The sequence below is a fragment of the Eptesicus fuscus genome, chromosome 10 (genome assembly GCF_027574615.1).
Source record: "Eptesicus fuscus isolate TK198812 chromosome 10, DD_ASM_mEF_20220401, whole genome shotgun sequence".
NCBI classification, from domain to species: Eukaryota; Metazoa; Chordata; class Mammalia; order Chiroptera; family Vespertilionidae; genus Eptesicus; species Eptesicus fuscus.
In genome coordinates, this window is record NC_072482.1 from 12,580,025 (window position 1) to 12,602,145 (window position 22,121).

General features: G+C 43.3%; 1 protein-coding gene across 1 annotated transcript in view; it reads left to right on the plus strand.

Moving 5' to 3' along the window:
• The window catches only part of BICRAL (BICRA like chromatin remodeling complex associated protein), an 81,895-nt gene that overhangs the window by 37,885 nt on the left and 21,889 nt on the right, over nucleotides 1–22,121 (plus strand). Inside the window, exons 2-5 of the mRNA XM_054721803.1 lie at nucleotides 3,118–3,163; nucleotides 3,579–3,627; nucleotides 3,716–3,784; nucleotides 7,383–9,056. Of these exons, the coding sequence (XP_054577778.1) occupies nucleotides 3,123–3,163; nucleotides 3,579–3,627; nucleotides 3,716–3,784; nucleotides 7,383–9,056 (1,833 nt within the window). The 5' untranslated portion in view covers nucleotides 3,118–3,122. The remainder of the gene's footprint in view (nucleotides 1–3,117; nucleotides 3,164–3,578; nucleotides 3,628–3,715; nucleotides 3,785–7,382; nucleotides 9,057–22,121) is intronic.

Sequence of the window (22,121 nt, forward strand, 5' to 3'; positions counted from 1 at the left end):
TTACATTTCATGCAGCCTTGTAAAATGCACCTGTTGCCAGAGGCCCATCTGGTGTTCCAGGGTTGTTACTTCAATGAGAAAAGAGCCTGCGAGTCCAGAAGTCAAGGGACAACCTTTCCAAGGAAAACTGAGCTCTTCACTTTTGAGTACGATTCTGATCCCCAGATTGTCTTCCCACTTCAGGATCATAGTCAGACTGTCCAACTCTCCTTTCCGGAGGGAAAGAACGACTGCGTTAAGCTTACTAGGGCTGTATTTTGTCACTATGTAGAGCTGGCGATAGGGAGTCAGGTTCACCTCTTTTAATTTGGAACTGTTTAAAGTCAGAAATGAGTGTGGCCCTTTAAAAAGTAGAATTCTCAGGGTGCCCCGAGTATAAAGGCTCATAGGGTTCCACCCGGGGGGCAAAAGGGGTAAGGTCTCTCTGGTAGGACCAATGCCACTGACTCGGGCGGATGCCCCTGGAAGTGTTCTGTCAAGTGTTTGAGCGCCTGTGCGGTTTGGTCGGGGAAGATGCACATGGCTTTTAATTGCATCCACTCTTGTAAAGTTGTTTCTGTTTGGGCTACTCACGGAGTAGCTTGTCACTTTGAACTCTGGGGTAGCAAGTGTTCTCTGTGTTTGAAAGTCCCAGTGGCGCTGGCTTCCTTTCTCAGTTCGTTAGCCTTGGGCACCTCGTCTTCTAGGGCAGTGGTCGGCAAACTCATTAGTCCACAGAGCCAAATATCAACAGGACAACGATTGAAATTTCTTTTGAGAGTCAAGTTTTTTAAACTTAAACTTCTTCTAATGCCACTTCTTCAAAAGAGACTCGCTCAGGCCGTGGTATTTTGTGGAAGAGCCACACTCAAGGGGCCAAAGAGCCGCATGTGGCTCATGAGCCGCAGTTTGCCGACCATGGTTCTAGAGGAACTAGGAACATGTGTAACGTAGTGAGAGAAGCTGGGATAGTTGTAAAAGTGTCGTGGGGTCTTTTTTTAGATTATCTTACATTTTTATTAATTAGTTTGTTCCAGAGACTGTTAAACACTTAAAAATAAATTTACAGCTCAGCCGGTGTGGCTCAGTGGTTGAGCATTGACCCATGAACCAAGAGGTCACTGGTTCGATTCCAGGTCAGGTAACGTGCCTGAGTTGCGGGCTCAATCCCCAGAAGGGGGCATGCCGGAGGCAGCTGATTGATGATGCCTCCCTCTCATCGAGGTCTCTATCTCGCTATCCCTCTCTCTCTAAAAATCAATACAAATATATTTAAAAATTTACAGAGTACAGTGAATCTCTCAGTAAATGGTCATGTTGCCCTGGCTGGTTTGGTTCAGTCATTAGAGTATCAGCCCCATGGACCCAAGGGTTTCGGGTTCGATTCCCAGCCCCTGTCTGGGCACGTGCGGGAGGCAACCAGTCCATGTTTCTCTCTCTTCTCTCCGCATCCTCCCTTCCCCTCTCTCTAAAAAATCAATGGAAAAGATATCCTCGGGTGAGGATTAAAGTAAACGGTTATGTTGAAGTAAAGAAGTAATATCCACTTTATAGGTTTAATTAATTCATGTGATTGTGATGTCTGGCCAATGCAATTCTACCATAATAAATATCAGATTAGGGGAAGCCCTTCACGAGGATTTCTACATAATCTATTTAACAACAGTTTTCCTGTTTTTCCTTCCTGGGCTATTTTCACTCCTCAAAAGTCACGTCATGTTAGAAAAGTCACTCTAGCATGCCCTGAGTACCTCATCGTAGTCCTAAGAGCAGATTTCACTTCCCAGCTGCCCCTGTTACAGTGTAAGCCATGGAGGTTACCTTCTGATAAACTCTTCCTCCTGTCTTACACATCATCTCCTCTCCCCTGAAGTTTCACTCAGATGGATTGTAATCTCCCGGATCACTCAGCAACTGAACAAATTCTTCCACCAAGGGGCAGTCCCACACCGGGGGTACTTACCCTTCCAGACCCTTCCTGAGGAGAGCAAGTGTCCTTCCGTGTGGCAGGAGTCGCTTTTCTATTTGTTTGGCCTGTGACTGATAGGATGGGCAGTTTGGGGGGAAACGGAGAGGAGATGGCAGTTTTAAGGGAGAAAAAAAAACATTAAGTAGAAATGATCCCTCTGCCTTCTTCGGGCGTGTCCCTTTTCTGGGCATCTCTTCAGGATTTCATTCCTCTGTCCAACTGCCGTTCACACACTGCCCTTTCCAACCGCTCCAGAACTCTTGGCCTTGGCATTCCGTGATGTAAGTTATTCCACGCATGGCTCGAAATGGGTGTGAAGCAGTGTTGCCAGGTGTCGGATCACTAGTGTAAGTTTCCCGCATCTCAGGATCTCGGGGGAGGGAGGAGAAAGGGGGAGAACTGCTCTCGGAATTTGTGGGTTGTTATTGTTTGAGCCAGAACACAGTCACTGTGCTGGCCGAGCAGATGCTGCCGACGGCCGGGAGGGAGGGAGTTCTGGGCCTGGAGCTGGGGGAATTGGGGTTGAGATTTTATAGTGTTGGGATATAGATTGTTTGGAATCGAACAGTTGGCAGTGTTGCTGCCGAGGGAGGAACCTGGGACCTTCGGGGCAAAGCCTGAGGCAGTGCTGCCTGGATGTGGTGTCTTTTCTGTCTCAAAAAGGAGGGAGAGCCGGCTTTTCTGTTTTCCTAAAGATAGCTCAAATGTGGCAAGAAATCCAGATTGCTCACCATGTTTGGAAACGTCCAGTCACAAAATTCAAAGACTTCTGTATCCATGAGATCTTTTTGTAAAACAAAAATATTCTTTCTCCCCTTGTTCATGATACATTTTGAGGAAGTTGCTGTTGATGGTTTACAGTTCCTTTGGGGAATCTGCGTGAGGGGTGGCTGCCAACTATCTTTGATTTGTCCAGATTCCTTTTTGACTTGTAAGTTAAGGATTTGTGTTCAATAAAAACTATTTAAATTGAATACTTTATCTCTTGAATGATCACACACACACACAAAAACAAAATCCCATTAGTAATCAGCAATTAGAGGAAGAACTCACTTGAAGTACAGTTATTTATCTAGGAAAGTATATAGTATATTTTTAGGTAGCATGGATGCTACTGGCTTTAATCCACTTCACTGAAACAGTGTTTTTTTTTATTCCTTTTCTTATAGTTGTCATGGATGATGATGATGACTCGTGTCTCCTTGATCTTATTGGGTAAGATGCTCGTTCCAAAATCAGAGTGAATCAATTGTGTGAGGTTTCCTCTACTAAAACAACCTAATAAGCATATTAAAACCAGATGGGTTTTTAAAGTAAAAATTAATCATCCACAGTATGGATTAACAAGTAAAGAGACTCGGGTTGATAGGGATCAAACTTAAGTAATGCTTTATTTATGTTTAGTAAATTTATTTTCTAACAAGTCCCAGGAATGGTAATAGGAACTAGAACAACATTAATAAATAAATAAATAAAAAAGTAAAACAAAAAACTACTAATGAACTTGAATTAAAATAGGGAGATGACTTTACTCAGGCTATTGTGTGATTTTTGTTTTGCCCTGGGAAAAAGAATCTTCAGTCTAGGTAACATATTTATGGTTGCTTTCCCCGTTTTCATTGTTTTCTAGAGACCCACAAGCATTGAACTATTTTCTGCATGGACCTAGTAATAAATCTGTAAGTAATACTTAGCACGTCGCAGATGTAACTTTTTTGTTTCTTCTCTGCAGTTAAAGTAATCTCTGTTGAATTTGTGCCTTTGCAGAGCAATGATGACTTGACTAATGCAGGATATTCTGCAGCCAATTCAAATTCAATTTTCGCCAACTCTAGTGTGAGTATGAGAGACTGAATGCGGTGATCAGTGTTTCTGTCTCATTGATGCTGTGAATTGAGGCTTTACTTGCCTTTGTATCATGATGAGAATGATTACCTTGTCTTTTGTAACTGATATAGAAAGGGAATCTATTGAATTATGCTGACATTTTCAACTTTTAACTTAGTCAAGACAAGCTATCTGAGATTTACTGTGCTATTTTCCTAAGCTTTCAACTTTCTTTTTAAACTGACTCAGAAATGTTATAATCTAAGAAAGTAGTATTGCAAAGTTTGAACCGTGTTATGTAGCTTTAATAAGTTATTCTTAATTGTAGTTACATGCTAAATATTTTCATCTCAAACAAGAAAAATAATAACTGGAGTTTATCTCTATGTTTTCGGCACTGACGATTTAACATAGTTAACTTTATTAATCTTCACGATAACTCTATGAAGTAGGTTCTGTTATTATCCTTATTCTACAGATGAGGAAACTGTGCACAGAGAGCTTAGTACTCCCCCAAATCACACAGCCAGGGGTTGCAGAGCTAGGCCTACTTCTCACGCAGACCCCCGGGTTCTGGAGCCCGTATTCTCAAGTTCCAGGAGCATCCACACAGAAGCCTGACCTGGAGGAAAGGGGTCCAGCCTGGAGACGATGCCCAAATCACTACATTGAAGCCTATGGTTCTCCAAGTCCTAAATGGTGTCAGCTGACCGAGACCACATTGGTCCCATTTCAGCTACTGATTGATTGGGGTCAGATGAACCAGTCTCAGCTTTTCTACGTAGTTCTTTGCATCATCTACCCCCCAACTCCTGTTAGCCTAGGGCTGAGAATCTCTACAGTTTTGCACATTGGACCACTCATTCTTAATTGATCTACTTTTAATTTTTTTCTTCACTTAAAAAAAATTTAATTGTATTTAATATATATATATATCATAAAATTTGCCATCTTCATTTTAAGTGTACAGTTCAGTAGCATTAAGTACATTTACATTGAATTCACCTTATTTTAAATAGCTATTGATTCCATTTCTTTTTTTTAACAAGAGAACAAATTCACTTTTATTTATTTACTTTTCAATACATTTAAATCCCTGAGGGTTACAGCATTACATGGATTCTGTGTCCAATGACCTTAGCAGGAAGGGTTACTTTGGGACTTGGCTCGAGCCATGCCACTGTTTGCATGAGCATGAGTTCCTGTCCCAGGCTGCTCTGGTTCTGTTCGGTTTGCCACCAGGAGTCACTGTGTTGTTCTCTGCCTTATCCACATGACCACATCTCGTGTCTAGGTAGAATTCAGTTTCATCTCCAGCATAAACACCTTCAGCTTTAAGAACTGTGTGTGCCCTGGCCCGGTGGCTCAGTTGATTGGACCATTATTTCATACATCAAAAAGGTTGTGGGTTCAGTTCCTAGGTTTCAATCCCTGGGTGGAGAGGGTTCAATCCCTGGGTAGAGAGGGTACCAAAGGCAACCAGTTGATGTCTCTCTCTCTCTCTCTCTCTCTCTCTCTCTCTCTCCCTCTCTCTCTTCCTCTCTCTCTCTCTCTCTCCCCCTCTCAGAATCAATAAAATAACATAGCCTCACCCGGCCAGTGTGGCTCAGTGGTTGAGCATTAACCCATGAACCAAGAGGTCCCTGATTTGATTCCCAGTAGGGGACGTGCAGGAGGCAGTCAATTGATTGTTTCTGTCTCATAGATGTTTCTCTTTATCTCTCTCCCTTCCTCTCTCTCTAAAAATCAATAAAAACATATTTTTTAAAATTAACCAATTAACTGCCACGATATTTTGAATTTAATTTAAAAAGGTCTGCCGGCCGAAACCGGTTTGGCTCAGTGGATAGAGCGTCGGCCTGCGGACTGAAAGGTCCCAGGTTCGATTCCGGTCAAGGGCATGTACCTTGGTTGCGGGCACATCCCCAGTAGGGGGTGTGCAAGAGGCAGCTGATCGATGTTTCTCTCTCATCGATGTTTCTAACTCTCTATCCCTCTCTCTTCCTCTCTGTAAAAAATCAATAAAATATATATATATTAAAAAAAAATTTTTTTAAATAAAAAGGTCTGCCGCTTGCGTCTATAGACGCTATGGAGTACAAACGGTTAAAAAAAAAAAAGCAAAAGATGGTGGATCAACAAATCATTGTGTGTTTTTTCCTCTCTCTCTCAAAATAATTCCAGAGACCCCACTTATAGCCAGCAAAAATGCCCTTGGCCCTGGCCGGTGTTTCTCAGTGGTTAGAGTGTTGGCCTATGCACTGAAGTGTTGTGGGTTTGATTCCCAATCAAGGGCACGTACCTGGGTTTCCAGTTTGATCCCAGCCCGGTTGGAGTGTGTGTGGGAGGCAAGCAATTAATGTGTCTCTCACATCGATGTTTCTCTCCCCCCTCCCCTCCCTGCTTCCGCTTCCTCCCTTCTACTCTGTCTTTTAAAAAAAATAATAAATAAATAGAATAAAATATCCTCTGGTGAGGATTAACAAAACAAAACAAATTTTTAATGGCGTTGGACCACAGCCTTCCACACCCGTTTGTCATTGTAGAAGTCCTGTTCCCAGCAGGCCTCCACAGGCTCCCAGATGAGGGATGGAGTCCGTATCTTTTACAAGTTTGACATGTCCCAGGAAAAACTGCTGGACTGTGAGAATGCATCTTATTTATGAGTGACCGTGTTCAGTTCCCTTCATATGCCTATATTGTTGTCTCTAGTTGGAATATTCCTTAAGGACAGAAACAAACACATAAGAGGGTGTTTGATAAATAAATGTTGATAGACTTCCTTTTGATTAGGATGCTGAAGCAGTTTCTAAAGCATTATAATAAGCTGGTTACTTCTAAGAAATCAGATGACCATTTACTCATTTTATGTAGGAAGCTAGTTTTTCCTGGACTGGTCTTGCCTGGGTGGGGAGGTTAGAACTGGAGGAGTTTTGAGAAGCCTTGAAAGATAGGGCTGAATCTAATACCTTCTGGGTCTCTCATAGAACAGCACTTTGAACTCCCAAAACTCACTTAGACTGCCATTGTACAAAGGACTAGACATGGCCATCTCCTCGATACACACCCACCCCAGCCTGAGTTGCGCTTAAGCCTTGGACTGGAAGCAATTCTGAAAATTAAAGTCTGTGCCAGTATCTCAAAAAAAATGAAGCTAGCCCTGGCCAGGTAGCTCAGTTGATTAGAGTGTCATCCCAATACACCAAGGTTGTGGGTTCAATCCCTGGTCAGGGCACATACAAGAATCAAGCAATGAATGCATGGGTGGGTGGAACAACAAATCATCATGTGTTTTTCTCTCTCTCATTCTCTAATTTTTTTTTTTAATGAAGCTAAACTCCAGATAGTTGTCAGTATGTTTCTGTTATTTATCTGTTTTCTATAAACTGATTTACCAGAGCAATGAATGTATATAATTGCAAAAGTAATGTTCAACATCATGAGTAAGGAAATGCAGTATGAGAATAATGTGAGCAGTTTGGAGAGTATGGTTCAAACTGCCATGTTTATTTGTATTCAGAAGTGAGATTAATTTTTTTTTATAAGAATCTCTTTCAAAGGTTGGATATGCCATGTAACATATTGCTTTCTTTTTTTTTTTTTTTAGAATGCTGATCCTAAGTCATCCCTCAAAGCTGTGAGCAACCAGCTTGGAGAAGGGCCCAGTGATGGACTGCCACTTTCCAGTAGCCTTCAGTTTCTTGAAGATGAACTTGAGTCTTCTCCTCTTCCTGATCTCACTGAGGACCAACCTTTCGACATCCTTCAGAAATCCTTGCAGGAGGCCAATATCACTGAGCAGACGTTGGCAGAAGAGGCATATTTGGATGCCAGTATAGGTTCAAGCCAACAGTTTGCACAAGCTCAGCTTCATCCTTCTTCATCAGCATCCTTTACTCAGGCTTCTAATGTTTCTAATTACTCAGGTCAGACGCTGCAGCCTATAGGGGTGACTCACGTGCCTGTTGGAGCATCGTTTGCAAGCAATACAGTGGGTGTGCAACATGGCTTTATGCAACACGTGGGGATCAGCGTGCCCAGCCAGCATTTGTCTAATAGCAGTCAGCTGAGTGGTTCTGGTCAGATACAGTTAATTGGGTCATTTGGTAATCAACCTTCCATGATGACTATTAATAACCTAGATGGATCTCAAATCATATTAAAGGGCAGCGGGCAGCAAGCGCCATCCAATGTGAGTGGAGGACTTCTGGTACATAGACAGACTCCTAATGGCAACTCCTTGTTTGGGAACTCGAGTTCCAGTCCAGTAGCACAGCCTGTTACCGTTCCGTTTAACAGCACAAATTTTCAAACATCTTTGCCTGTGCATAACATCATCATACAAAGGGGTCTTGCACCAAATTCAAATAAAGTTCCAATAAACATCCAGCCAAAGCCTATCCAGATGGGCCAGCAAAATACGTACAATGTGAACAATTTGGGAATACAGCAGCATCACGTGCAGCAAGGGATCTCTTTTGCCTCTGCAAGCTCACCCCAGGGTTCAGTAGTTGGTCCGCACATGTCTGTGAACATCGTAAACCAACAGAACACAAGAAAACCAGGCACCTCACAGCCAGTGAGCAGCGCTGCGGGGAGTATCGTCATTCACTCTCCCATGGGCCAGTCTCACACCCCCCAAAGTCAGTTCCTCGTACCTACAAGCCTTTCCGTCAGTTCCAACTCGGTACATCACGTCCAGACCATAAATGGGCAACTTGTTCAGACTCAATCTTCTCAGCTCATTTCTGGCCAAGCGGCCTCAGAGCATGTAATGTTGAACAGAAACTCTTCCAACATGCTCAGGACCAACCAGCCGTATTCCGGACAGATGCTGAACAGCCAGAACACCGTCCAGCTGGTGTCTGGGCAGACGTTTGCCGCCTCCGGAAGTCCAGTGATAGTCAATCACGCCTCCCCTCAGATTGTTGGTGGACAGATGCCCTTGCAACAGGCATCACCAACAGTCCTACACCTGTCGCCTGGGCAGAGCAGCGTCTCCCAGGGAAGACCTGGCTTCACCACCATGCCCTCCGTGACAAGCATGTCAGCACCTAGTCGGTTCCCTGTTAGCTCATCCAGCACTGTCCATCCTAGTCTTGGGTCTGCGGTTCAGTCGGGTGCATCAGGATCAAACTTTACAGGAGATCAGCTGACCCAGCCAAACAGGACTCCAGTACCGGTCAGTGTGTCTCATCGTCTTCCAGTTTCTTCTTCCAAACCTACCAGCACCTTCAGTAACGCCCCTGGAGCAGGAACCCAGCAGCAATTCTTCTGTCAGGTATGTCCCTTTATCAAATGAGTGCCTGGATGATTACAAAAGGGAAAAGTGGAGTTTGTATTTTAATAGAATATAATGTTCATCCTAATTTCCTGATTTATGATTTATTGTCTTTTTTCTCCTCAATGAAAATTTTTTTATCCAGCATAGCATTGTGGTTTTGAGTGAAGACTCTAGAGTCAGGTTCATGGATTTAAATTTAAGCTTTGTGACATGGAGCATGTCTTACCTTAACTTACTTCTCTAGACTTAATTTTCCTCATCAGTAAAATGGACATAATGCTACTACCACCCCATGGAGTTATTTGGAGGATTAAATGATAGAACTCACATGAAGCACTTAGTCCCTGGCAAATAGCAATTATTCAATAAGAAGCAAATTAATATACAGCAGGTCCTTGAATAATATCGTTTTGTTCAACATTGTTTTATTACAACGATGAGATGTTGTAGGAACTTAACTATTGTTTACATCAGTTAGCCTGTGGAAAAACGGGTTTCATTATATGTCGTTTCACTTAAAGTCACAGAACCTATTGACAACTTTAAGTGAGGACTTACTATATGTACTTGGTTGAATGTATTATGGGCATTTTAAATGCATTCTTACTTTAGATGATTAATTAACACATCATATAGCAAGCCATTAGTTCATATGACTATGTGCTTGGTGGAGAAGTTGTGGTTGGCTCTTGGGTGCCAACCAGAAAGGCTCAGGGACCCAGTGTGACTCAGTGGTGAATAACTGGCTTGCACTGGGGGGATACATATAGAGGGAGGGATGCAGGACACTGTCATTTGACCAATACCGGAGTCTGCTCTTACCATGCCATTGTGTAGGTAAATTACAGTGGGCCATCAGCTAAACCACATGATGGTTTCTCTCTTCCTTCCTTCCTTCCTTCCTTCCTTCCTTCCTTCCTTCCTTCCTTCCTTCCTTCCTTCTTTCCTTTCTTCCTTTCTTTCTCTTTTTTTGAGGGTTATGTTTCTGAGGAGTCTCATGTCATCAGCTTTGATCCCTCACCCCCATCTGCTACCCTAACTTTTGGTTCCCATTCATTCTGAGTGCATTCCTTAGTTCCAGTTACACACCTGCTTTCACCCCTCCGTTTCCACTGCCTTGCTCCTCCACAGTTAGAGGTATGCAAAAACTCTGTACCACACACATCGATATTGCTTAAACTGTATGCCTTTGATTTAGTAATTCCACTCAGAATCCTAAGGAAGCAAAGATTATTTATGATCAAGGATGTTCAGTGTATTGCTTTTGGTATCAAAGGGATGTATGTTTGTGTGTGTATGTGTGTGTGTGTTTTAAAATAATGTCAGACTTAGAAAAGTTGCAAGAATAGTATAAAGTATTTTTACAAACCCGTTACCACAATCTTTTAGAGTTAATTGCAGGCATGATGTCCTTGACCCCTAAATACTTTGGACTTCAGTGTTTATTTTATAAAAACCGAGATATTTCCCTACATAACCTTACTATAGTTATCAAAATCAAGAAATCAGCTTTGAGGAAGAAAAAAAGAAATCAGCTTTGTACAATATTATTATCTGATCTACAGACCTTATTCAGATTTAGTCAATTTTCACAGTAATATTCCTTTTAGCAAAAAAGAAAAAAATTATTTTGTGTTGTTTTTATGGTCCAGGATCCAATCCAGGATTACTGTCTAGTTTTCTTGTCATATCTTTGTCTGGAATAGTTTCTCTGTCTTTCTTTGGCTTTCCTGCCCTTTATATTTTTGAAGAGTACCAACTAATTATTTTATGGAATGCCCCTGAATTTGGGTTTCTCTGATATTTCCTCGTGATTAGATGTCGGGCATACAGTTTTGGTAGGATTGCCACAGAAAGTATGTGTCCTCACAGCGTGGACTTGTCCCGTTACCAGTGATTTTACCTTTGAACACTTGCTTAAGATGGTGTCTGATGCATCTTAATAAGTCTCTTCTGAGAAATACTATGAAACTGGATATCCAGTTGCTCATCAGATTTGCATACACTCATTTAAGTTCCCATTGATAATTCCTCATTGAATCCGTTATTATTATGATTGTCACCAAATACAGATTTTCTGATTCCATCATTTGTTCTGTGTTAATTGTGGGCATTGTAATCTAAGAAAAAGCTTTTCCTCCTCCCCCTTTTACTTAAATGTTTGTTTATATTAGTATGGACTCATAGATTCTTATTTTATTCAATGGGTTATAAATTGTTAGTCATTTATTTTAATGCTCAGTTTATTTTATTTATTACTTTAAATATATTTTTATTGATTTTTAGAGAGAGGAAGAAGAGGGAGTGAGAGAGAGAAATATGGATGTGAGAGCGAAATATTGATCGATCGGCTGCCTCCTCTACCAGGGATTGGGCCCACAACCTGGGCATGTGTCCTGACCAGCAATGGACCCCGCAACCCTTCCGTGCACCAGACGACGCCCAACCAACTGAGCCACACTGGCCAGGGCTTGATGCTCAGTTTAATTTGATAGCCAGTGGGCACCCCTCCAAATTGGCTGCTGGTCTTTGTGACATGTTTCCATCATGTTTTGAGCACGTTCTTTAATTTCTGGCAGAACAAAATGTTCCTTGTTCATCTTTTACTGTGCCTGCCTCTGCCCTAGAATCAACCATTTCTTAAAGGAGCCAATTTCTTTTTTCTTTTTTAAATATATTTTTATTGATTTCAGAGAGGAAGGGAGAGGGAGAGAGAGATAGAAGCATCAATGATGAGAGAAAATCATTGATTGGCTGCCTCTCACACACCCCCTCCCCCCCCCCCGCCCCCGCACTGGGGATCAAGCCCACAACCTGGGCATGTGCCCTGACTGGGAATCGAACCCGACCTCCTGATTCACAGATCAACACTCAACCACTGAGCCACACCAGCTGGGCTAGTTTCTAGTTTATTTATCCTATGCTATTTTTGTACAGCTAAGCAGATACATATATATTTTCTTGGTTCCTCTCCTTTCTTACTCGAAATAGAGCATACTATAGGTACTTGGCAAAAAAATATTTTCTAAAAACCCAAATGTCTAATAATAGGAGAATGATTGGGTATGATGAAGAACTATGTAGCCATTTAAAATGTTTTCAAAAAAATGAAGATTTGAGGAAAGGCTTACAAAATAATTTTAAGTGCACATTTAAGTATAAAATAATTAAAGTACATGTTAAAATGTAAAATTTTTAATAAAAAATTTGTTTTCACTTTTAGAAAAATGATGGGGAGAGACAATGTGGCAAATTAGAAAACAGAAAACCCTTTTGCTTACAAAACACCCAGAAACTTGATGAGAAGGAAATGTACTAGAACATTAGCAATTATCTGGGTGGTGGAATTATAGATTATTCTTTTTTTCTAGTTTTAAAAACTCACCCCTCATAGAGCAAGTGATACCTGGACAGCATTTATCAAACCATTTTTGTGCATTAAAAAAAATAAGTAAAGCATGCAATTGGTAAAAATTAAAAACCGTTCCAGAATAGTGTAAAGTGAAAGTCCGTCTTCCTTCCCCCAGTTTCCCTCCCAGGGGCCACACTGTTTCCAGGCTCTCTGTATTTTCCCAGAGAACACAAGCACATACAAGCACCACTTGAGGATAATTTTATATCAGGGTGCATTGATCCGCTTTAAGTTTGTTACTATAATTACTTACATAGCATAGTCATTTCTTTTCCTTCCTCTAAACAAATAACGCTTCAGTGGGGAAAGAAATATCTCTGCCTCCCCAAAGTTGCAATTATCCAACGGTAACAAGAAGCCTACATGGGCAGCTCCAAAGTGACCTGTGATTTTTATGCCAAGAAAGTGTTGGGCACTGGGTCAGTTGCATGATGTCAGGTGTGCTCGTGCTGTGGGCTTTGCGGAGCGGCTGGAGCAGCAGGTGTGTTGGAGTGAGGTCGCAGCTTTGGGTGCAGCATGGATTGGGAAGGACTGTTGAGGTGTCCACTGGCATTCTAACTCCAGGATAGCCAGAGACACTAACAGCAACTCTTCTACTTTATAATTTCAGTATTACTTTCTTTATAGAACATATAATGAAAAAAATACCATAATCAGGGACCTTAGTGTTTGTCTATTAGGGAAAATTTAATTCAGCAAGCTTTGATACTATAAAGGGTTCATATTACAGAGGAGTAAGTTTTTAAATACAAACTTTATTTTGGTATAGATAATACAGAATCCTTTGTTGGATTCAAAATTCAGCTTAACAATAACCCACAACCTTCAGACCAACTTGGATTCAAAATTCAAAAAGCACAGAAAGGTGTATACTACAGTGAAAATTTTGCCTCCTTCTCCTGACCTCCAGCTACCCAATCGCTTGCAGGCAACCAATGTAACCAGCTTCTTATAGAGTAAACTTAAGTCTCCACCCCATCTTTTGCATCATGAAAACTTCCAGACCCAGAAAAGCTGGAAGAATACAGTGAACCCATCCACTCACCTGCATCCACCAGGTGTTCAGGTTTTGCACCATTTGCTTGATCTGTGGGTGTCTGTGTCACTGTACACCCGGACACACACGCACATATACTTTTTTCTCTGAATCATTTGAAAGTAATTGCAAATATGAAAGTAAATCAGCCTCTCACCCATGAACCCTTAGCCCTAAATACTTCAGCAGGTATCCCCTAAGAACAAGGACCTTCTTCAACACACCCATGATATCTCTATCACACCCAAGAAATGTAACATTACTCTAATAAAAGTACCAGATTTCTCCCATGTGGGCCAATAATATCCTTTATAATAATGCTTCTCTCTAGAAACCAGTCAGAGAGCACTGATTTCATTTACTGTCATGTCTCTTTAGCCTACAGCAGCCCAGGTCAATGGTGGAGTAGATTGGCCCTTGGTATAGAGTTATCTGATTGTTTCCTTGGGACTAGATTCAGGCTAAATGGTTTTGGCATGACACAATGTGGTTTGTCCCATTATCAGTGATTCTGAGTGTGATCACTTGGTCAGTTGGCCTCCACCAGGTTTCTCCTCAAGGTACGCGATGTACCTTGTTTCCTTTGTGAGGAAAGGACCACCTGCCTGTCCTGTTCCCAGCCTCTCACCCAGTGGTGTGAGTGAGACTCCTTTGATGATCCTCACCCAAACATTACATTAGTGGTTGCAAAACGGTTTTCTCATCATGGTATCCTCGCTATAGTTACTGGATGAGGTATTTTTCCATAAAACAGAACTTTTTCTTTCCCTCCAGTTTTTTGTTTTTGTTTTTGTTTTTAGTAACACAGGGGATTTTTTCCCCATCATTTAAAAACTTTCTATTACGGGGAATTTTAAACATGAATAAAAGTAGACAAAATAGTGTGATGAGCCCCACGCTCAGTCAGCTTCAGTGCTACCAACTACTCTTGTGTTGTCCATACATACCCCAGCACGTTCCCATGCCCAGTGTTGTGTTGAACCTAACCCAGACCTGTAAGTTTGTCTGTAATACTTATTGAATATCTCTAAAAAAGATCATGTGTTCTTTTGTACTTAATGTGTTGTGCTCTATTGCTTTCACTATCCTTTTGATGTTTAAGTTGTGCCAGATGTGATCAGTGGGGCCTGCATAAGCCAGCTGCTGTACTTTTCACATGTTCCCATCTCCTGTGAGCACTTGGTGACGCAAGATGTAGGCCTATCTTGTGATTGCTTTGCCTCAGCATTTCTCCAGGGAGCCCTTCGAACTTAAATCTCTTAATGCAGAGAGTAATTTCCAGGATTTAAACTTTCTTGTAAATGGATTAATATGGGAAAGTCAGTGATTAAAGGAGGAGATTTACAAAGTAAACGAATTATTTTAAGTCCAAATCTCCTTGGATCACAAAAAGATTTAGTAGCTTTTAAATTCCTTGTGAGTAGTACCTGCCATGTTTTGGGTACTAATTGCTGGGAGTGATCACAACTGAAGTCTGCAGCCCGCCTGCCCCTCCCTAGCTCCCTTCCTCCCACCCCCTGCTCCGCCCGCCCAGCCTGCTGTGGGACCAGTCTTCAGACACCCAGACTTCGAAATCTAGGTGTCTGCTTCCCCTCCCCATCTCAATCTTTAATAAGTTTCCAAACCCTACAAGTTTTTCTTTGACTGTCTCATATCCATCCTTTCCAGTAATAATGAAAGTCATGATCATATTATTTTGTGTGTGAACATAGGTTTTATCTCTTTTTTTTGGTTTGTAACAATTGCTTTTACTTTTTTAAATTTATCTTCATTGTTGAAAGTATTACAGATATCCCCCTTTTCCCCTCAATGACCCTCTCCACCCCGCCTTTCTACCCCACCCCCAGGCCTTTACTGCACTATTGTCTGTGTCCATGGGTTATGCACATATGCATATAAATTCTTTGGTTAATCTCACGTTATTAACAACAGGTAGTGTCAGGGCTACACATATTTCTAATCCTTATCTTGGGGTTACAAGTAGCAATGCTGTTTCCATTTCACAGTCAAGGAGATGGAGGTTCAGAGCATGGGTTATAAACTAACTACTACAATTCTGCAGCACACCAAAAGATATATTTTTTGCTATTTTGACAAAAAATAGGTATAATTTTGATTCATTCACACTGATGGCTATTGTTGTGTTAGCTGTTGTCATTTTTTTTATTTTTTATTTGACGGCTATTGTTGCGTGGGGAGCCGGCACGGCCATGGCATACTCAGCCCCAGGCGCAGCTCAGCCAGGTTCAGTGAACCCGAGTGGGGGCGGCTGAAAGGCTTAGAAAAGACAGACAAGAGAAGGAAAGCTGGGACTCGGTGGGACGCTGCTTCCCTGATGGGGACCCAGCAGCGCCACGGACTACAAGCCGCGTCTTTATTTTATAGCCGATGCCACGAGGCAAAGTGAGGGCGTGGTCAAGATGTTTACAGCATTCTGGTGCCTACTCAATTACATGCACCTGATCAAGCTTTGTTTACTTGCAGCCTATATCACTCAGGCCCGTGGGGCCACGTGTTCGGACCATAGGTTCACACTCACAACTACAGCTGTTGGCTATAATTGTGCTGGGAGGGCTCTGCCCTCCAAGCTGGGACTTGCCCGTGGCCACGAGAGGACTGTGCCCTCTCATCAGTCCAAGGCTTGAACCTGTCCAAACACTGTAGCTGTGCCCCACATTGTTGTGTTAGCTGTTGTCATTTTTTTATTTGACAATCTAAGGGGAAAGAGGTCAGTGCCCCTTACTAAATAGATGTTTAGTGTGGCAGAGGCATACCAGTTGAAAATGGATGCTCTATACTGTACTGCTTTCCATTTATCTTCTTTTCTACATTCAAACCCTGAGCTAGACTTTAATAGCCCTGGCCGGTGTGGCTCAGTGCATTGGGCATTGTCCTGTGCACTGAAAGGTTGCTGATTTGATTCCCAGTCAGGGCACATGCCCGGGTTGCAGGCCTGATCCCCGATAGGGGATGTATGGGAGGCAGCCGATCGATGTTCAGCTCTCGCATCAATGTTTCTCTCTCTCTCCCTCTCCCTAAAAATAATAATAATAATAATTTTAAAAATTAAAAAAAAGAGAGAGAAGGGACTGCAATATATTGGAAGAAACAAGAATTGGATTAGGAGTCAGCACTCACTTGAAGGTCCTGCTTTGCCACTGACTGGTTTGTGGTCTAAGTTCTTACTTAATTCTCTGAGCCCTAGATTTCTGTCCTTGGAAATGAGGAACCCTAGCTGTGCAACAGAATCACCCAGGGAGCTTTTTAAATATACGGCTTCCTGAGCCTCGCCGCCATAAATTCTGATTTAAACGGTCTGGAGAAAGGGCTCTAGGCGTCAGCATTTTTCAAAAGCTCCCAAGTGATTCTCAAGTGCCACCGGGAGAGAGCTCCTGGGCTCCACGCATTCCAAGGCCCATTCATAACCCAGTCAGACAGCTGTGACAATTGTCCGGGTGATTAATCTGCCTGCGCTCTCGTTGGAAGGCCGGATTTCCACCACATTAATCTTCCTAAAACATTGGTTTGGTGACCTGAACCAAATCATCTGGGAGCTTCCTGTTGCCACAGGAGAGAGCACAAACCTCTGCCCACCTGGCGGGTAAGGTTCTGCAGTCGGAAACCCTCCAGGTTAGGCAGGCTGACCCCATTATGCCTGAATAGCCCAGACTCATTGTGAGCCTCTGGCCTTTGCTGATGGGTATTCATGGAATGTCCTTTCCCATCAGGTCTAAGTGCTTCCCCTCCTTCAGGGCCCCACCCAAAGCCCCTGGGAGAATACAGCCTTTTCCCATCTTCCCTTGATTTCTTCTCCGTACTTTTTGTTTGTCCTGCCCACGAGGTGCCTAATTGCTTGCTGTGCTAAATGTGTCCATTGACTCAGCCAGTCAGTGCCTGCCATGCCAGCTCTGAGCCAGTCCCAGGGACACTGATCTGCTGCAGGGCGGGAAGCAGACAGATAACCCGCAGCCAGCCAGGATCGCAGCCTCTGCTAGAAGTGGTCCGGAGCGCCAGGCCCTGGAAAGGAGCCTCTAGAAGTGAGATGCTTGGGAAAGGTTCCCTCGAGACTGGTTTTTGCCCGAGACCTCTTAAGGGAGAAGGAAGACTTACCCAGCCAGAGAAGGCCTGAGTGAAGTGCAAAGCCTGGAGAGGAGCCCATGGTCCTGCAGAGCGGGAAGGAGAACGTGTTCCGCTGAGGTGCCCGTCACCCAGGACCCGTCTGCCACCTGGAGGAGCCAGTGTCATAATCAGCATGGAGTCATGAAGACCTGGTCTAGCCTAGTGGCAGGAGAGGTGGTGAGGAGTGAATGGATTTGAGCTGGGTCAGACAGAACTTCCACTTGATTGGCTGTAGTGGAGGAATAAGGATGGCACACAGGGTCCTGGCGGGGGCACCAGGTTCACTGAGATAGAGCGTATGTATGGTCTGAAGGGAACTTGGGAGTTTAGGATGTTTGTCAAGCCCAAGGTACCTGTAAGACAAAGTTTTATGGTTAAAGGCCTTGTATACCAAAGCATCCAACCAAGATAGGAGCTGACATGGGATCCATCAGCATGTAAGTTGTCATCAGAGCAGCGGAGGTGAATGAAACGATCAGGGAAAGTGTGGAAGCAGAGAAGAAAAAGCGCTGGGAACGAACCCAAAGCACCTCGACATTTCGGGGATGGACACAGACAGAGGAGTCCACAGTGAGACGCAGGCGGTTCCAGAAGGAGGAGGAAAACCAACAGGGGCAGCACTTTGGAAGCTGAGGAAGGAGAATGTTGCAGGTAGGAGGAAAGAGGTCCACGGAGTGAAGTGTCTCTGAGAAGTACGTGGAGGTCAGGATCGAGACGTTGCTGACGGGTTTAGCAATAAGGAGGCAGTAGCTGACCTTGGTGAGGCTTGCCTCATGGAGTGCTAGGTGCAGAAGCTCATTGCAATAGACCGGGAGAGAGCGGGAGGTGTGGTAATGAGTACAGACAACTTTCAGAAAATGAAGGTAACAGACAGCGGTGGCTACACGGATGTGTGGGGATCACCGAATTATTTTTTTAAGAAACGGGAAAGGCTTGAGTTTTCTTCATAGCCAACGGAGAAGGACATGAATTCGAGAGCACTGGTGGGATTCTTTGTAGAAAAAGGGGATGCCTCTTCCATTGTAACTAGAGAAGGGAAGGATGACAGCCAGTGCAGGTAAGGGTGTATCTTTGAAAGTTAAAGAGTTCTCGCCTGGCTTACAGGTTTGAAAATAATGGAATAGCATTCAGTGGAAAATGAGTGAAGGAGCTAGCTAGGGGAAAGAAAGGATTGCTGGACAGGAGAGAGGGCCCAGTTGAGGTTGGACACCATAATTACAGGGCACTGATCGGATGCGTTCTGTGGGCCTGGGTGTTTTCTGGAGGGTAAACTTATTTTATTTAAAAAAAAATCTTTATTGTTGTATTACATATGTCCCCTCCCCCCTCCCCAATCAACCCCCTACCCCCTTGCCCCAGGCCCTCACCATCCCACTGTCTGCGTCCATGGGTTATGCATATATGCATACAAGGTCTTTGGTTGATTACCTCCCACCTACCCACCCTCCCCTGCCTTCCCGCTGAGATTCCACACTCTGTTCCATGCTTCCATGTCTCTAGATCCACTCCGAATGAATCTCAGTTTACTTTGTTACTTATTTTCCACATATGAGTGCAATCATGTGATACTTGTCTTTCTCTGACTGATTTATTTCACTTAGCATGATACTCTCCAGGTCCCTCCACGCTGTCTCAAAGGGTAAGAGATTCTTCTTTTTTACTTCTGCATAGTATTCCATGGTATAAATGTACCACAGCCTTTTTATTCACTCATCTACTGAGGGGCACTTGGGTTGTTTCCAGATCTTAGCTATTGTAAATTGTGCTGCTATAAACATAGGGGTGCATACCTTCTTTCTGATTGGTGTTTCAGGTTTCTTAGGATATATTCTATAAGTGGGGTCACTGGGTCAAATGGCAGTTCCATATTTAGTTTTTTGAGGAAACTCCATACTGTTTTCCATAATGGCTGCACCATTGGCATTCCCACCAGCAGTGTACTAGGGTTCCCTTTTCTCCACATCCTTGCCAGCACTTGCCATTTGTTGATGGTAGCCATTCTGGCAGGTGTGAGGTGATCCTTCATTGTCATTTTAATTTGGATCTATCAGATGATCAGTGACTTTGAGCATTTTTTCATATGCCTCTTCGCCATCTGTATGTCCACTTTGGATAAGTGTCTATTTAGGTCCTTTGCCCATTTTTTTTTTTTATTGCATTGTTTGTCTTCCTTCTGTTAAGTTATGAGTTCCTTATATATTTTGGATATTAACCCTTTATCAGATATATCATTGCCAAATATGTTCTCATACCGTGAACTCCCTTTTCGTTTTGTTGATAGTTTCTTTTACTGTGTATAAGTTATTTATTTATTGTATTATTAATTGATTTCAGAGAGGAAGAGAGAGGGAGAAAGAGATAGAAACATCAATGATGAGAGAGAATCATTGATTGGCTGCCTCCTGCATGCCCTACACTGGGGATCAAGCCGTAACCTGGGTATGTGCCCTTGACCAGAATAGAACCTGGAACTTCAGTCCTCAGGCCAACACTCTATCCACTGAGCCAAACCAGCTAGGGCAGAAGCTTTTTATCTTTATACTAGAGACCCGATGCATGAAAATTCGTCCAAGAGTAGGCCTTTCTTCCTCCAGCTGCCGGCACCGGCTTCCCTCTGGTACCCGGGACCCAGTCTTCCCTCTTCCGGCTGCTGGCAAGCACCCGGGACCCAGGCTGCTTCCCTTCTCCAGCAGTTCGCAGGAACCCAGAACCCAGGCTGCTTCCCTCCTCAGGCCGCCTACAGGCATCCAGGACCAGGGCTGGCTTCCCTCCGGCCCTGGCTTCATCAGGAAGGACTTCCGGTCTAATTAGCATATTACCTTTTTATTATTATAGACTAGAGGCCCAGTGCATGAAATTCATGCACTTGGGGGGGGGGCGTCCTTCAGCCCGGACTGCACCCTCTCACAGTCCGGGAGCCCTCAGGGGATGTCCGACTGATGGCTTAGGCATGCTTGGGAGCGGGCCTAAGCCATCAGTCAGACATCCTTAGCACTGCCACAGAGGCGGGAGAGGCTCCCACCACTGCTGCTGCACTAGCCAGCCATGAGCCCGGCTTCTGACTGAGCGGCACTCCCCCTGTGGGAGCGCACTGACCACCAGGGGACAGCTCCTGCATTGAGTATCTGCCCTCCTGGTGGTCAGTGCGTGTCATAGCAACCGGTCGTTCTGCTGTTAGGTCGATTTGCATATTAGCCTTTTATTATATAAGATAGTCCCATTTGTTTATTTTTCTTAGTTTCCTTTGCCCTAGGACAGTGGTCGGCAAACTCAGTCACCAGAGCGGCAAACCGCGGCTCGCGAGCCACAGTTTGCTGACCACTGCCCTAGGAGATGTATCCTAAACACATTACTTCAAGACATATCTGAGATTTTGCTGCCTATAGTTTCTTCTAGGATTTTTGTGGTTTCCTGACTTACATTTAAGTCTTTTATCCATTTTGAGTTTATTTTTGTGTATGGTGTAAGTTGGTGGTCTAGTTTCTTTCTTTCTTTCTTTTTTTTTTTAGCATGTATCTGTCCAATTATTGAGGAGACTGTCTTGACTCCATTGTATGTTCTTGCCTCCTTTGTCAAATATTTAGTGTAATGGCTTGGGTCGATTTCTGGGGTCTCTGTTCTGTTCCATTGAGCTAAATGTCTGTTCCTGTGCCAGTACCAGGCTGTTTTGATTATAGTGGCTTTGTAGTATAACTTGATATTTGGCATTGTGATTCCTCCAACTTTGTTCTTCTTTCTCTAGATTGCTGCAGCTATTCGGGGTCTTTTTTGGTTCCAAATAAATTTTTGGAGTATTTGTTCTAGATCTGTGAAATATGCTGTTGGTATTTTAATAGGGATTGCATTGAATTTGTAGATTGCCTTGGGTAGTATGGACATTTTAATGATGTTGATTCTACCAATCCATGAACACGGGATATTCTTTCACTTGTTTATATCTTCTGTGGATGGTAAACTTTGAGAGGACAGAGTCTGAGTTTGGTATTCTTCAGCCACCTTCTCTGTGGTTACCGCAGCACTGTATATACAGTTGATACCCAGATGTCTCAGTCATGGTACTTTGGGTTGCAACTATCAGAAACTCACCCCCCAAAAAACAATAAAATAGACTGTCAAACTACAGCGGGAAGGCTGAGGAGTGTTGGGGGGGGGGGGGCGGTAAGAGATCAACCAAAGGACTTGTATGCATGCATATAAGCATAACCAATAGACGCAAGACGTGGGGGGGGGGGGTGAGAGCATGTGAGGGGAGGGGGAGGGGAGGCCGGGGAAGGTCAGTGGGGGAAAAAATGAGACATATGTACTACTATTTGTAATACTTTAAACAATAAAATAAAATAGAAATATAAAATAATAAATAAAATAAAATAAAATAAAATAAAAAGAAACTCACCCTAACACATTTCACAAAATAAGGGGAATGTCCAGAAAATACTAGTAGAATGCAGCTCCTTCTAAGGGTCGGAAACCAGTCTCATGCCGCTCCCTCGGCCTC